This window comes from Dermacentor silvarum, chromosome 1 (genome assembly GCF_013339745.2).
Source record: "Dermacentor silvarum isolate Dsil-2018 chromosome 1, BIME_Dsil_1.4, whole genome shotgun sequence".
NCBI lineage: Eukaryota > Metazoa > Arthropoda > Arachnida > Ixodida > Ixodidae > Dermacentor > Dermacentor silvarum.
In genome coordinates, this window is record NC_051154.1 from 127,624,364 (window position 1) to 127,636,750 (window position 12,387).

The window sequence follows — 12,387 nt, forward strand, 5'->3', positions numbered from 1 at the left end:
GGATTGGTCACCATTTTTTCATTCTTTATCTCCTGGATGTATTTTGCAATCATTCTGAGCTGCTCTTTAATCGAAATGTCACCGGGCCCAGGGTTAGTCTCGACATCCCCTGCTAGCAGCAACAAGAACCGCAAGGAAGCCGACAAATCACAGAACCATTCAAGCAAAGGGTGTGGGCACGGCAGCAAAACCAGGCAGACATTACTGCTACGAAAGGATTTTCCGAAGCGCTTCCTCACCTGGATGACGAACAAGAACGGATTTAAGCGATGCATCTTGGCATTTCCGCCGCGCCCACTGAAGGGTCCCTCGCAGAAACGGTTGCTTAAATAGGAGTCCCGTGACGTCATGGTCTTGTCTGATAGAGTTGCACTGGTCGGGAGAAAGTAGCCGCTGGCACCATCTGGTGCCCGATGATAAGGCCCGTCATGTCCCAGGATCACAGGTAGGCGGAACAATTCCATCGATGAATTTTCTGAAGAAGGTCCGGTTGAAGTCAGCAGCACACCAAGCGTAACCTGGATGACGAACAAGAACGGATTTGAGCGATGCATCTTGGCATTGCCGCCCTGCCCACTGTTACTCGTATGGTGGCTAAAAAGTTTTTCCTTCATGCATGCGTGCGTAGGTCACTAGAATTTCGCTTGAAAACCAGCTTCTCCACAAGAAACTTCTTGCGGTGCAGCCTACTTCATTCAATTTGTTTTACAGGCAATGATTGTCCGCACATTGCAAGTATGCAGGAAGCCCAGTTTACGGATGCATACTGCTTGTACCAGTCAACAATAAAGGAATCAAAATGAAGTTCCGAAACAGCCGGCCGATCTCATTCCTGTTCCCATTAGGTAAAGTGTCTTAGGCCCAAATTCTGAAACGTTCTTCATTTTAACAAGGCATCCTTAATTGATTCTAGGACGACCTACGCCAATTCTGAAAGCTTCCTCTTCGAGGCGCCATCAATGAAGGGTTCCTTGGTTAGCCATCTCCGTAAGGCAGCGCACACGGTACCTTCGTGACTCCTTCCCTCGCTCCTCTCCCTGAACGAGCGCTCCTCCGCAATGCTTTCCCACGTGATGTCCGCCTGCACAAGCGCAGTGTCGCCTTCTGTTGACGCGAGTAGGCAAGGGCGCGGAGTACTGCGTGTTCGCACGAAGATAGCGGCTTCGATGACGGCAACGATGACGCAACGATGACGCAGGCAACGATGTTGCGGACGCTGTTGCCAGACGTCATCCGTTTTCATGATTTTTTGTTAAAAATGTTTGCATGAAATAAGCAAAGTAGCAAAGAAAGCGTCTATACGTCTCTGTAGATATTTTGTGCTAAAATAATAATGCCAGAATTCGTTTATTTGGCTTAATAAAGGCGATTTGTTGCAATTGTTCACAAAAACCCTCGGATCCAGACGGGCGACCTTCGTTTCTCTCCTCGTTGAGGCGGTCCTCTCCTTAGGACTGGTGAAGGGGGCTTTCAGAATGTGCGGCCGTCCTACGCGCACCCTCTGAGGCTAGGAAGCACAAAGGGCTCCTTGAGTAAGGATACGATAAAGTCGAAGGAAAGGAACGTTTCAGAATTTGGGCCTTAGGCGTTATTTCACTCAATAGAGTAATTTTTAATGCAATCTGCACACAAAACAGGAATATCATTAGAAACGGCTCAGACAGAGAGAGAGAGATCGAATAGGGAGGAGGCAGGAAGGTTAATCAAACGCACGTCCGGTTTGCTACACAGCACTGGGGAAAGGGGTGACGTCGTGGAGTACCACTAATTCGGCGACTTAGAAAATATCAGAGAATAGAGCGAAGTAATGCTACTAATGGACCTCTTCGTGAATATAACATATTCGGACATAAGATATTCGACTTATTAAATTGGAGCACCTTGTTGAACGCTATGACCTTGAACTTTATGTAACCCGAGGAAGTCATCTAAAATTTGGGCGTGTCATAAGGCGCTGTTCTCCACGCAGCTCAGGAATTCGACCTCAGATGTATCAATTCTTGACGTATATTAATAACCTTTCGCTCTACATATCTCAAGACTATTCTTCACTAGGGTGACATATTTTTGTAGTGATAATAACACCACATTACCTTTGCTTCGAGTTGTTGATAAATTCAACTTCGCCCTGCCATCTGCTAGCTGCCTGGTTAGCTCAGATGGTAGAGCGGCTGCCCTAGAAAAGTGGTGGTCTCAGGTATCAGTCCCGGACCAGGACGAATGTTTCTTCAATAGCGAGGCTTTTCTTTCGATGAACCCGTACGTGTTTCCTTTTTAGCAATTGCTACGATTGGGTGGATGTCTCATTTTTCATTTAATACCACATTATACTATAAGGAGTCATTGTAGGAGTCATGAGGGAGGTAGTGGCCGAATACTGCATCAGGGAGGCCAATTCGTGTTCTGGTGAGGGAGTGAGTTTGTTGAAACTTAGTGGGCCTTCTTAATTTAGTTGCACCTGGACTAGTATAGCCCCACTAGCTCTCGGCAATATTTCTTGCCGGTGTCAGGCACCACTCCATCCCTTAAAATGTAATGGACTGGAGGGGGATTCGAACCTACGACCTTCAGACTAGAAGCCCGGTGTTCTACCTCATGACTCCTACAATTAACCCATGGTCCTCAGTCCCCAGCGGCTGCGGAGCACCTGACCAAGGCGCCGGTCAGATCTGCGACACGGCAGAGGGTGCTAAGTGTTGTAAAGTGACGTCAGTCACAATCAAACTGCCTCGCAAGCGCTGGCGGCGCGTGCGGTTTCTTCTACTATCGTTTCCCTTGCCCTCCCTTCCCCCTTTCATTTTCGTATATATACAATCCCTGGCGGAAGCAATAAACATTCATGTTCCAACCTTCCAACTGAGTGCTGTCGTATTCGGCATACACGGCACGTGTGCCGCAACTATGCAACAGTGGCGACGAGGCCAGGTAGAACCCTCGAAGTGAAGGATGAAGTAAGCCAGGCAGTCAAGTTGGAAACAAGGGAAACAGCGGCCGCGAGTATACCGACCATGGCTCATCACCAGCTGCCAGAGTACGACGACCAGTGTGACTGGAAGGCCTACATCACGAAGGCAGAAGCTTATTTTGAGGCAACTGGCGTCAGTGACTCGGGAAAGAAGAGGGCGTTGCTGGTAGCTGCATTAAGTACGCGCACCGTGCAAGTGCTCGCAGGACAGGTTGCACCGAGGAAGCCTAACTCGCTGACGTACGAGGAAGCAGTCAAAGTTTTGGATGACTACTTCGACCCCAAGCGTCATGAGATAACGGAGAGCTTCCGGTTCTTCAATCGCTGCCAGTTGGAAGGTGAGCCCATTCAACAGTTCATCGTTGAAATTCGCCGAATTGCGGATGGCTGTAATTTCGGTGACATGTTAGATCGGATGCTTCGCGACAGGATCGTTTGTGGAGTCAGGTCAAACGCTTTGCAGAAGCAGCTACTAGCGAAAACGGAGTTAACGTTGAGGGAGGCCGAAGCAATTGCCATATCGGCAGAAGCAGCTGAAAAGGATACAAAGCAGATGTCTGCCGACCTTGTTCCCTTGCTCAAGGTTCATGCAGGCCAAGCGCATGCTGATGAGTCGGTGTTAGAATGTGGGCGTTGCGGAAGCAAGAAACACAACAGGAACGCTTGCGGCTGGGCGAAAGCTAGGTGTTACCGCTGCGGTGGATACGGCCTATCTGACCAAGATGTGCCAAAGCGACGTGCGAAAAGGACTCTTAAAGGCACGTTCACAATGCAGACAAGGAGAAGCTTTCGCAGTAACAGCGGATGTAAAAAGGGAAAATGTAGACAATGACGATGCGCACATTTGGACATTAACCGCGCCATCGAAAGGTCAGCTGTCACCTCCTATTCGTCGTACTTTCACATGGTGTGGCATTGACGTACCCATGATTGTGGACACCGGTTCACCCGTATGTGTCGTGTCCAGAGAGCTGTTTGAGAAAAACCGTGAACAGTGGCCGCCATTAACACCCGCATGCATCAAACTGTCCTGTTATCTTGGAGAGCTGCCAGTATTGGGGAAATTGAGTATGCCGGTGTTCTACAACGACAAGGAGGTCAAGAGTTCTTTGATAGTCCTGAACTGTTCAGGTCCGAGCCTCTGCGGACGAGATTTGATTGCCAAGTTCAGCGATGCAGGATCCTCGGTACTCAACGTATCAGTGCAACAAGGTCCTGGTCCAGGAAGCAGCCGTACCCCAGCCATGGATGCCGTCCTGTCAGAGTTCCAAGACGTCTTCAGCACCGAGCTGGGTCTAATCGACGGGCACCCTGTCCATTTGAAGCTCAAGGAAGGAGCCACGCCGAAGTTTTGTAAGGCCCGTTCTCTTCAGTTTGCTATACGCGACAAAGTTTCAAAAGAAATTGATAGGCTCGTAAAGCTTGGAATACTGTCACCTGTAACGCACGCCGAGTGGGCTACCCCCATTGTGCCTGTCATGAAGAAAGACGGCACGGTTAGAATCTGTGTCGATTTCAAGGATAACATTGAATCCCGTCTGTGAACTGGAGCAGTACCCGTTGCCAGTCATTGATGACATTTTCGCATGCCTGAACGGGGGGGACTGCTTCAGTACGCTGGATTTACGAGACGCCTATAACCAGGTTCCCCTCGACGAGGACACAAGGAAGTTGTGCGTAATTAATACACACCGTGGTTTGTTCTGTTACAACCGACTGCCGTTCGGCATAGCTTCTGCGCCTGCTATTTTCCAGCGGAAGATAGAAACAGTTCTGCAGGGTTTGACAGGTGTTCAAGCTTACCTCGACGACGTTTTGGTATCGGAAAAGCATGGCAGCGCCGGCAAGTTACGAGAAGTACTGCAGCGTTTTCGTGAGCACGGAGTGAGTCTCAGACTTCAGAAATGTAGCTTTCGTCAAGAGGCAGTGACGTATCTGGGTCATAAAATCGATCGTGAAGGTCTGCATCCAATCGAGAAGCATGTTGAAGCAATCGCGCAAGCCCCCAACCCCCAAAATGTTCAGCAGCTGCGGTCGTTTCTGGGCATGATTACGTTTTATTCGAAGTTCGTGCCTAACATGTCTTCCTCACTTGCACCGGTGTACAAGTTATTGGAGAACAACACGCGTTGGTTCTGGGGACATGCGCAAGAAACAGCATTTAGTGATGCAAAACAATGCCTTCGGGAAGCGGCAGTGCTGGCTCACTATGACCCCGAGAAACCCCTCAAGCTAGAGTGTGACGCCTCACAGGACGGAATAGGTGCCGTGCTTTTCCATACATTCGGAAAGACCAATAAACCCGTTGGTTTCCGTTCTAGAACGTTAACCAAAGCTGAGAACTACTCTCAGCTTGAGAGAGAAGCCCTTGCTCTTGTATTTGGAGTGTCCAAATTCCGTGATTACCTCATAGGCCGAGAATTCGTGTTGGTCACCGACCACCAGCCGCTCCTGGGCCTGCTGAAGGCGGACCGACCAACTCCTGCATTGGCAGCCACTAGAATACAGCGCTGGGCACTGTACCTGGGCGGATTCCGCTATCAGCTTCAATACTGTCCTGGTAAGCAACTCCTCAACGCTGACGCTCTTAGTAGACTGCCGCAACGTACATCTGAGCCGAAACTACCAGAAGGAGATCCACCAGACTATCTGCTAGCCTTGGCTGGGTTCGACGAGGGAACTGTGTCGGTTGAGGAGCTAAGGCAGTTGACTGCAGATGACCCTTCTCTGAGTCAAGTTATGCGATTCACTAAGAACGGTTGGCCCTCCTGCGCAAAAAGCCTCAACACGAATATCGCACCATTTTTTGACAAGAAATTGGAGCTGTCTTTGGCTCACGGGTTGTTGTACTGGGGCCATCGAGTAGTTGTTCCGACGGAGGCGCGACGTCGCGTCTTATACCTTTTGCATGAGACGCACCAAGAATCGTCCGCTATGAAGGCGGTTGCCAGATCGTCATTCTGGTGGCCAGGTTTAGATCATGACATAGAAAGAGTGGCAGCATCATGTCAGAACTGTGTTCAAAACCTGCCCATGCCGGCTACAGCAACGCCAAAGAGCTGGCCCGTTACTGATGAAAAATGGGCAAGGGTTCATATCGATTTTGCTGGTCCTATTTCCGGGAACATGATACTCGTTATCGTGGATGCATACAGCAAGTGGATTGAAGCTGTGCCACTCCGACAAGCCAACGCTTCGTGCACTATCAACTGCCTGCGCGGTATCTTCTGCAGATTTGGCGTGCCGCGAACCATCGTCTCGGATAATGGAGCGCAGTTTACCGGTGACGAGTTCGCTACTTTTGTCAAGAACAACATAACGCATCTGCGCACAGCCGTATATCACCCCCAGTCAAACGGTCTAGCAGAAAGGGCAGTCAGAACAATTAAGGACGGCCTCAAGAAGATTGGTGAGGGGCGGTTGGATGATAAGCTGAACAGGCTGCTTTTCAACTACAGGAGGACACCTAACCACTCAGGAAAATCACCGTCAGAGCTGCTCTCCGGATATCAAATTCGATCCCGGTTAGGTACATGTTTTCCTCCTGTACACGCAGGGCCAGCCAACGAACCAGACGATTGGCAACTGTCATCACCTGAAGCTGACGTGTACGCCCGCAACTTCGGAACGGGAGAGAAATGGACTCCAGGAATTGTACAGTCCAAAATAGGTTCTCGGGTGGTTGCCATACGAACGCCGGCCGGATCAGTACGACGACATGTTGACCAGGTGCGGAAGCGGGAAAATTTGCCGCCACCGCTTGGTACAGATCAAGAAGCGGGAAATCAAGCATCAAGAACAGGTACTCCTAGTGACTACCCACAATCGCCGAGACCGTCAGCTGAACAAGGGGGCATACCCGAACCAGAGCATGAAATCCAACCGGAACTCGCAGCGAGCAACGCTGCCACGGATGAACCCGACAGCCCACCCCAAGCTTTGCGGCGCTCTACACGTCAAAGAAAACCAGTACAGCGACTCCAGTATTAAGGGAAGAGAGATGTAAAGTGACGTCAGTCACAATCAAACTGCCTCGCAAGCGCTGGCAGCGCGTGCGGTTTCTTCTACTATCGTTTCCCTTGCCCTCCCTTCCCCCTTTCATTTTCGTATATATACGTTCCCTGACGGAAGCAATAAACATTCATGTTCCAACCTTCCAACTGAGTGCTGTCGTATTCGGCATACACGGCACGTGTGCCGCAACTATGCAACACTAAGAATCTCTGGGTCCGGACAGGCCGCCACTGGAAGCTGAACCTGTCAACGTTCGACACGCGCACCCTCTCGAGTGAGGCTAGTTTAGCAGGGCTATTTGAGGAATTATCAGGCATTGCCTGGGATATTATTAGCCTTAGTGAGGTTAGAAGAACTGAGGAGGCTTGTACAGTGCTGACTAACGGCAACGTCCTCTGCTACAGATGTCTTCCAGGTAAGACAGAATTCGGGGTAGGGTTTCTAGTACATAAGGACACAGCGGGCAACATTGATGAATTCTACAACATTAATGAGAGGGTAGCAGTAGTCGTAGTCAAGTTGAATAGCAGGTATAGAATGAAGGTAGTACAAGCCTACGCCCCAGCCTCCAGTCACGATGATGAAGAAAAAGAACAGTTTTATGAATATGTTGAATTAGAGATGAGAAAGGTCCGAACTCAGTACACTGTAGTCATGGGCGACTTCAATGCAAAAGTGGGGAAGCAGCAGGCTGGTGAGCAAGCAATTGGCAACTGCGGCATAGATTCTAGGAACACTAGAGGAGAGATGTTGGTAGAATTCGCGGAAAGGAATAGGCTCCGAATAATGAACCTCAGGACCAGGAAAAGCCCTAATGGAGAAACAAGCAATGAAATAGATTTCATACTCTCTGCCACTCCCAGCATAGTGAAGGATGTAGAAGTGTTAGATAGGGTAAAGTGCAGTGACCATAGGTTAATGAGGTCTAGGATTTCTGTAAATTTAAAGAGAGAAAGAATACAATTAGTCAAGAGGAAACAGCCCAACCTAGACGCAGTAAGTGTAAAACCAGACCAATGAAGCTGGTGCTCGTAAACAAATATGCAGCTTTAGAGCAGGAAGATGAAGACAACATAAAAGTAATGAATGGAACTATAACTATTCTCACCTCAGAAGCAGCAATTGAAGTGGGAGGTACAAGTTATTGGAGAACAACACGCGTTGGTTCTGGGGACATGCGCAAGAAACAGCATTTAGTGATGCAAAACAATGCCTTCGGGAAGCGGCAGTGCTGGCTCACTATGACCCCGAGAAACCCCTCAAGCTAGAGTGTGACGCCTCACAGGACGGAATAGGTGCCGTGCTTTTCCATACATTCGGAAAGACCAATAAACCCGTTGGTTTCCGTTCTAGAACGTTAACCAAAGCTGAGAACTACTCTCAGCTTGAGAGAGAAGCCCTTGCTCTTGTATTTGGAGTGTCCAAATTCCGTGATTACCTCATAGGCCGAGAATTCGTGTTGGTCACCGACCACCAGCCGCTCCTGGGCCTGCTGAAGGCGGACCGACCAACTCCTGCATTGGCAGCCACTAGAATACAGCGCTGGGCACTGTACCTGGGCGGATTCCGCTATCAGCTTCAATACTGTCCTGGTAAGCAACTCCTCAACGCTGACGCTCTTAGTAGACTGCCGCAACGTACATCTGAGCCGAAACTACCAGAAGGAGATCCACCAGACTATCTGCTAGCCTTGGCTGGGTTCGACGAGGGAACTGTGTCGGTTGAGGAGCTAAGGCAGTTGACTGCAGATGACCCTTCTCTGAGTCAAGTTATGCGATTCACTAAGAACGGTTGGCCCTCCTGCGCAAAAAGCCTCAACACGAATATCGCACCATTTTTTGACAAGAAATTGGAGCTGTCTTTGGCTCACGGGTTGTTGTACTGGGGCCGTCGAGTAGTCACCAAGGCACCAGGAGAGCTCACCAAGTAGGTAAGCTCTCCCAAGTAACAAAGGACCTAATAAAGGAACGACCAGACATGAAAGTGTCAAACTCAAGAGATCAGATAGAATTCTCTGAACTGTCAAAACTCATCACCAAGAAGAAAGTAAGGGATATTTGAAATTATAATGTGGAAAAGATTGCAGAAGCAGTAAAATATGGACGCATTATGAAATCAGTGAGAAGAAAACTTGACATAGGGCAAGGCAATATGTATGCACTGAAAGATAAGCAGGGTAATATCATCAGCAATTTCGATGGCGTAGTAAAAGCAGTGGTAGAATTTTATAGTGACCTGTACATTTCCCAGAGTAGCCAAGCTATAGTTTCATTCGAAGTAGTGGTGAACAAGATACAGATGCTCATTCTATAACTAGCGAGGAAGATTGAAGGGTCTTGCATGACTAGGGGAAAAGCTGCTGCACAAGATGGAATGACAGTCTACTTAATCAAAGTTGGAGGAGATATCATGCTTGAAAAGTTTGCGGCCCTTTATACGCAATGCCTCACGACTTTAAGTTTACCAGAGAGCTGGAAGAACGCCAACATTATACTAATCCATAAGAAGGGAGACGTTAAATAATTGAAGAATTATAGACCCATTAGCTTGCTTTCAGTATTGCATAAAATATTCACCAAGATAATTTCCAATAGAGTCAGGGCAACAGTTGACTTCAGTCAACCAAGAGAACAGGCTGGCTTCAGGAAGGGATATTCTACGATGGATCATATTCATGTCATAAATCAGGTAATCGAGAAATCTGCAGAGTACAATCAACCTCTCTATATGGCTTTCATAGATTGTGAAAAGGCATTTGATTCAGTAGAGATACCAGCAGCCATAGAGGCATTGCGTAATCAAGGAGTGCAGGAGGCATACGTGAATATCTTGGCAAATATCTACAAAGATTCCAGAGCTACCTTGGTTCTCCACAAGAGAAGTAGAAAGTTATTTATTAAGAAAGGGGTCAGGCAAGGAGACACAATCTCTCCAATGCTATTCACGGCATGCTTAGAAGTACTCAAGCTCTTAGACTGGGAAGGCGAGAGTGAGGATCAATGGCGAATATCTCAGCAACCTTCGGTTCGCAGATGACATTGTCCTATTCAGCAACAATGGGGACGAATTACAACAAATAATTGAGGACCTCAACCGAGAAAGTGGGGTTGAAGATTAATATGCAGAAGACAAAGATAATGTTCAATATCCTGGCAAGGGAGCAAGAATTCAGGATCGCCAGTCAGCCTCTAGAGTCTGCAAAGGAGCACGTTTATCTAGGTTAATTACTCACAGGGGACCCTTATCATGAGAAGGAAGTTTACAGAAGAATAAAATTGTGTTGGAGTGCATACGGCAGGCATTACCAAATTCTGACTGGGAGCTTACCACTGTCGTTGAAAAGAAAAGTGTATTTAATAATTGCATTCTACCGGTGCTAAAATATGGGGCAGAAACTTGGAGGTTAACAAAGAAGCTCGAGAACAAGTTAAGGACCACAGAAAGAGCGATGGAATTAAAATTGTTCGGCCTGACGTTAAGGGACAGTATGGGAGAGGTGTGGATCAGAGAGCAAATGAGGACAGTCGATATTCTAATTGACATTTAGAAGGAAAAATCGCGATGGTCACGCCATGTAATGCGAAGGATGGATAACCAGTGGACCATTAGAGTTACAGAATGGATACCAACAGAAGGGAATCGCAGTCGAAGATCTCAGTTATTGCCCAGCAACAGGCGGACACAGTGAATTTCAACTGCGAAAAGGTTCGGATAACTTCGCCTGTAACGTGCGCCTGCGAGAGTACTTCCATGACTGGCCCAATTCAAGTGATTCGAAAAGCGCGTTAACTTCTTGCAAGTGCTAGGTCCCTCTTTCATAACGCCATAGATTGTAGGACATGTATATCAAATTATTACAAAAAGGACGTCTTGCATTTGTATCAAAAACGAGCACCCTTCCGCAGTAATCTGTCCACTAGTGAAAAGAAAGCACTAGATACTCCGTCCTCCTGCAACGACTTCGTCATTAAACCGGCTGACAAAGGCGGTGCCATTGTCATAATGAGCAGGCCCTATTGCACCGGAGAGGCTCACATACAGTTAGCAGACACGACGTTTTATACACGCCTTGATTGTGGCCCCACTGAGCTATACAAATCTCTGGTTAAAATCACAATGCTAGATCTCGTCAAATACAGGTGGCTGACAACGCGATTCATTCTCGGATTCCACCAAGTCCTGTTGCCGGTCGTTTTTACCTTTTTCCTAAAATACGCAAGATAAACCATTCGTCCCATCATTTCTGGTATAAGTACAGTCACAGAATATTTGTCCAGCTACGTAGATTCCCTGATTGGTAATATCTCAGCTACTGTTCCGTCTTTCGTATGAGACACTACCGACTCTCTGTCAAGTATAATCAATCTCAATATTCCCCAAGGCTCCCTTCTGGTCACACTTGATGTAGCATCCTTGTATACTAACATTCCTCATGCCTATGACATCAGGACAGTCGTCAATTCTTACGAATAAGTCTCATCCGAGAAACTAATCGATCGGGACACATGGGCAACTTTGCTAACATTTTATTTCGAACTAAATAACTTTGAATTTGAAGGACAACATTACGTCCAAATTTGTGTAACGTCAGTGCATACGCGGAATGGCTCTAACAGTGGCAATATATTTATGGGCCAGCTAGAAAGTACATTTTTGCTATCCCAATCGCTAAAACCTTTTTATCACAAACGTTTCATTGGCAATGTTTTTCTGATTTTGTCACACGATGAACAGGAGCTGCTTTCCTTCATAACTGACTTTAATAATGCCCATCCTTCCATATCATTTTCTCACACGTATTCTGCATCCACTATTAACTTTCTTGATTTCAGCCATTTCAATGCTAAACGTTAAGCTAGAGTCGAACGCCTTTATAACAAAGTGCTTGGGTGCTCTAAAATCCTTCGTTATACAGGTCACTTCGTTGTAAAGGTCGCTCACAGTACCGCTCGCACTAGAGCAGGTAAGCGCGTTCAACAAACGAAAACATTTATGTAACAAGAATTTAAGACAGGCATTGTGAGAAAGGTCACCAATATTTTTGTACCCACTTTGTCTGACAGAATGTGCTACTTCAGCCAACCTTATTGCATCGAGGTTCTCGATGCTCCCGGCGAAATGAAGGACCTTGCACAAAGTAAAGCTTACACAGCGCGGTTAGAAAAACACAGATGGAAACGTATCTGCCTGGTTATGAGCCAGAACGCCATTGTCCATTGTTATAAGCCAGAAAACCATAACCAAGGCGAAATACGACATTATAAAGAGTTAAAGAGACTAAATTTGTTGACTTCATGGCATGCGCGTATTTCGTCAGATTGAGCTAAGAAATGCAGATGATTGCCGTGAGTCCATAAGCTTAAGCACGTATTCATAAACACCGTATAATTAATTTATCACCCCTTTAT

The 12,387-nt window shown here is 47.3% G+C and overlaps 1 protein-coding gene across 1 annotated transcript; it reads left to right on the plus strand.

The window, feature by feature from the left end:
* The first annotated feature begins 428 nt into the window (after nt 1-428).
* On the plus strand, nt 429-6,955 carry LOC125946005 (uncharacterized). Its single transcript, XM_049668496.1, has 5 exons — nt 429-445; nt 2,828-3,303; nt 4,190-4,318; nt 5,403-5,525; nt 6,522-6,955. The coding sequence occupies exons 1-5, from the start codon at nt 429-431 to the stop codon at nt 6,953-6,955; spliced, it is 1,179 nt and encodes a 392-aa protein (XP_049524453.1).
* Nucleotides 6,956-12,387: the final 5,432 nt, after the last annotated feature.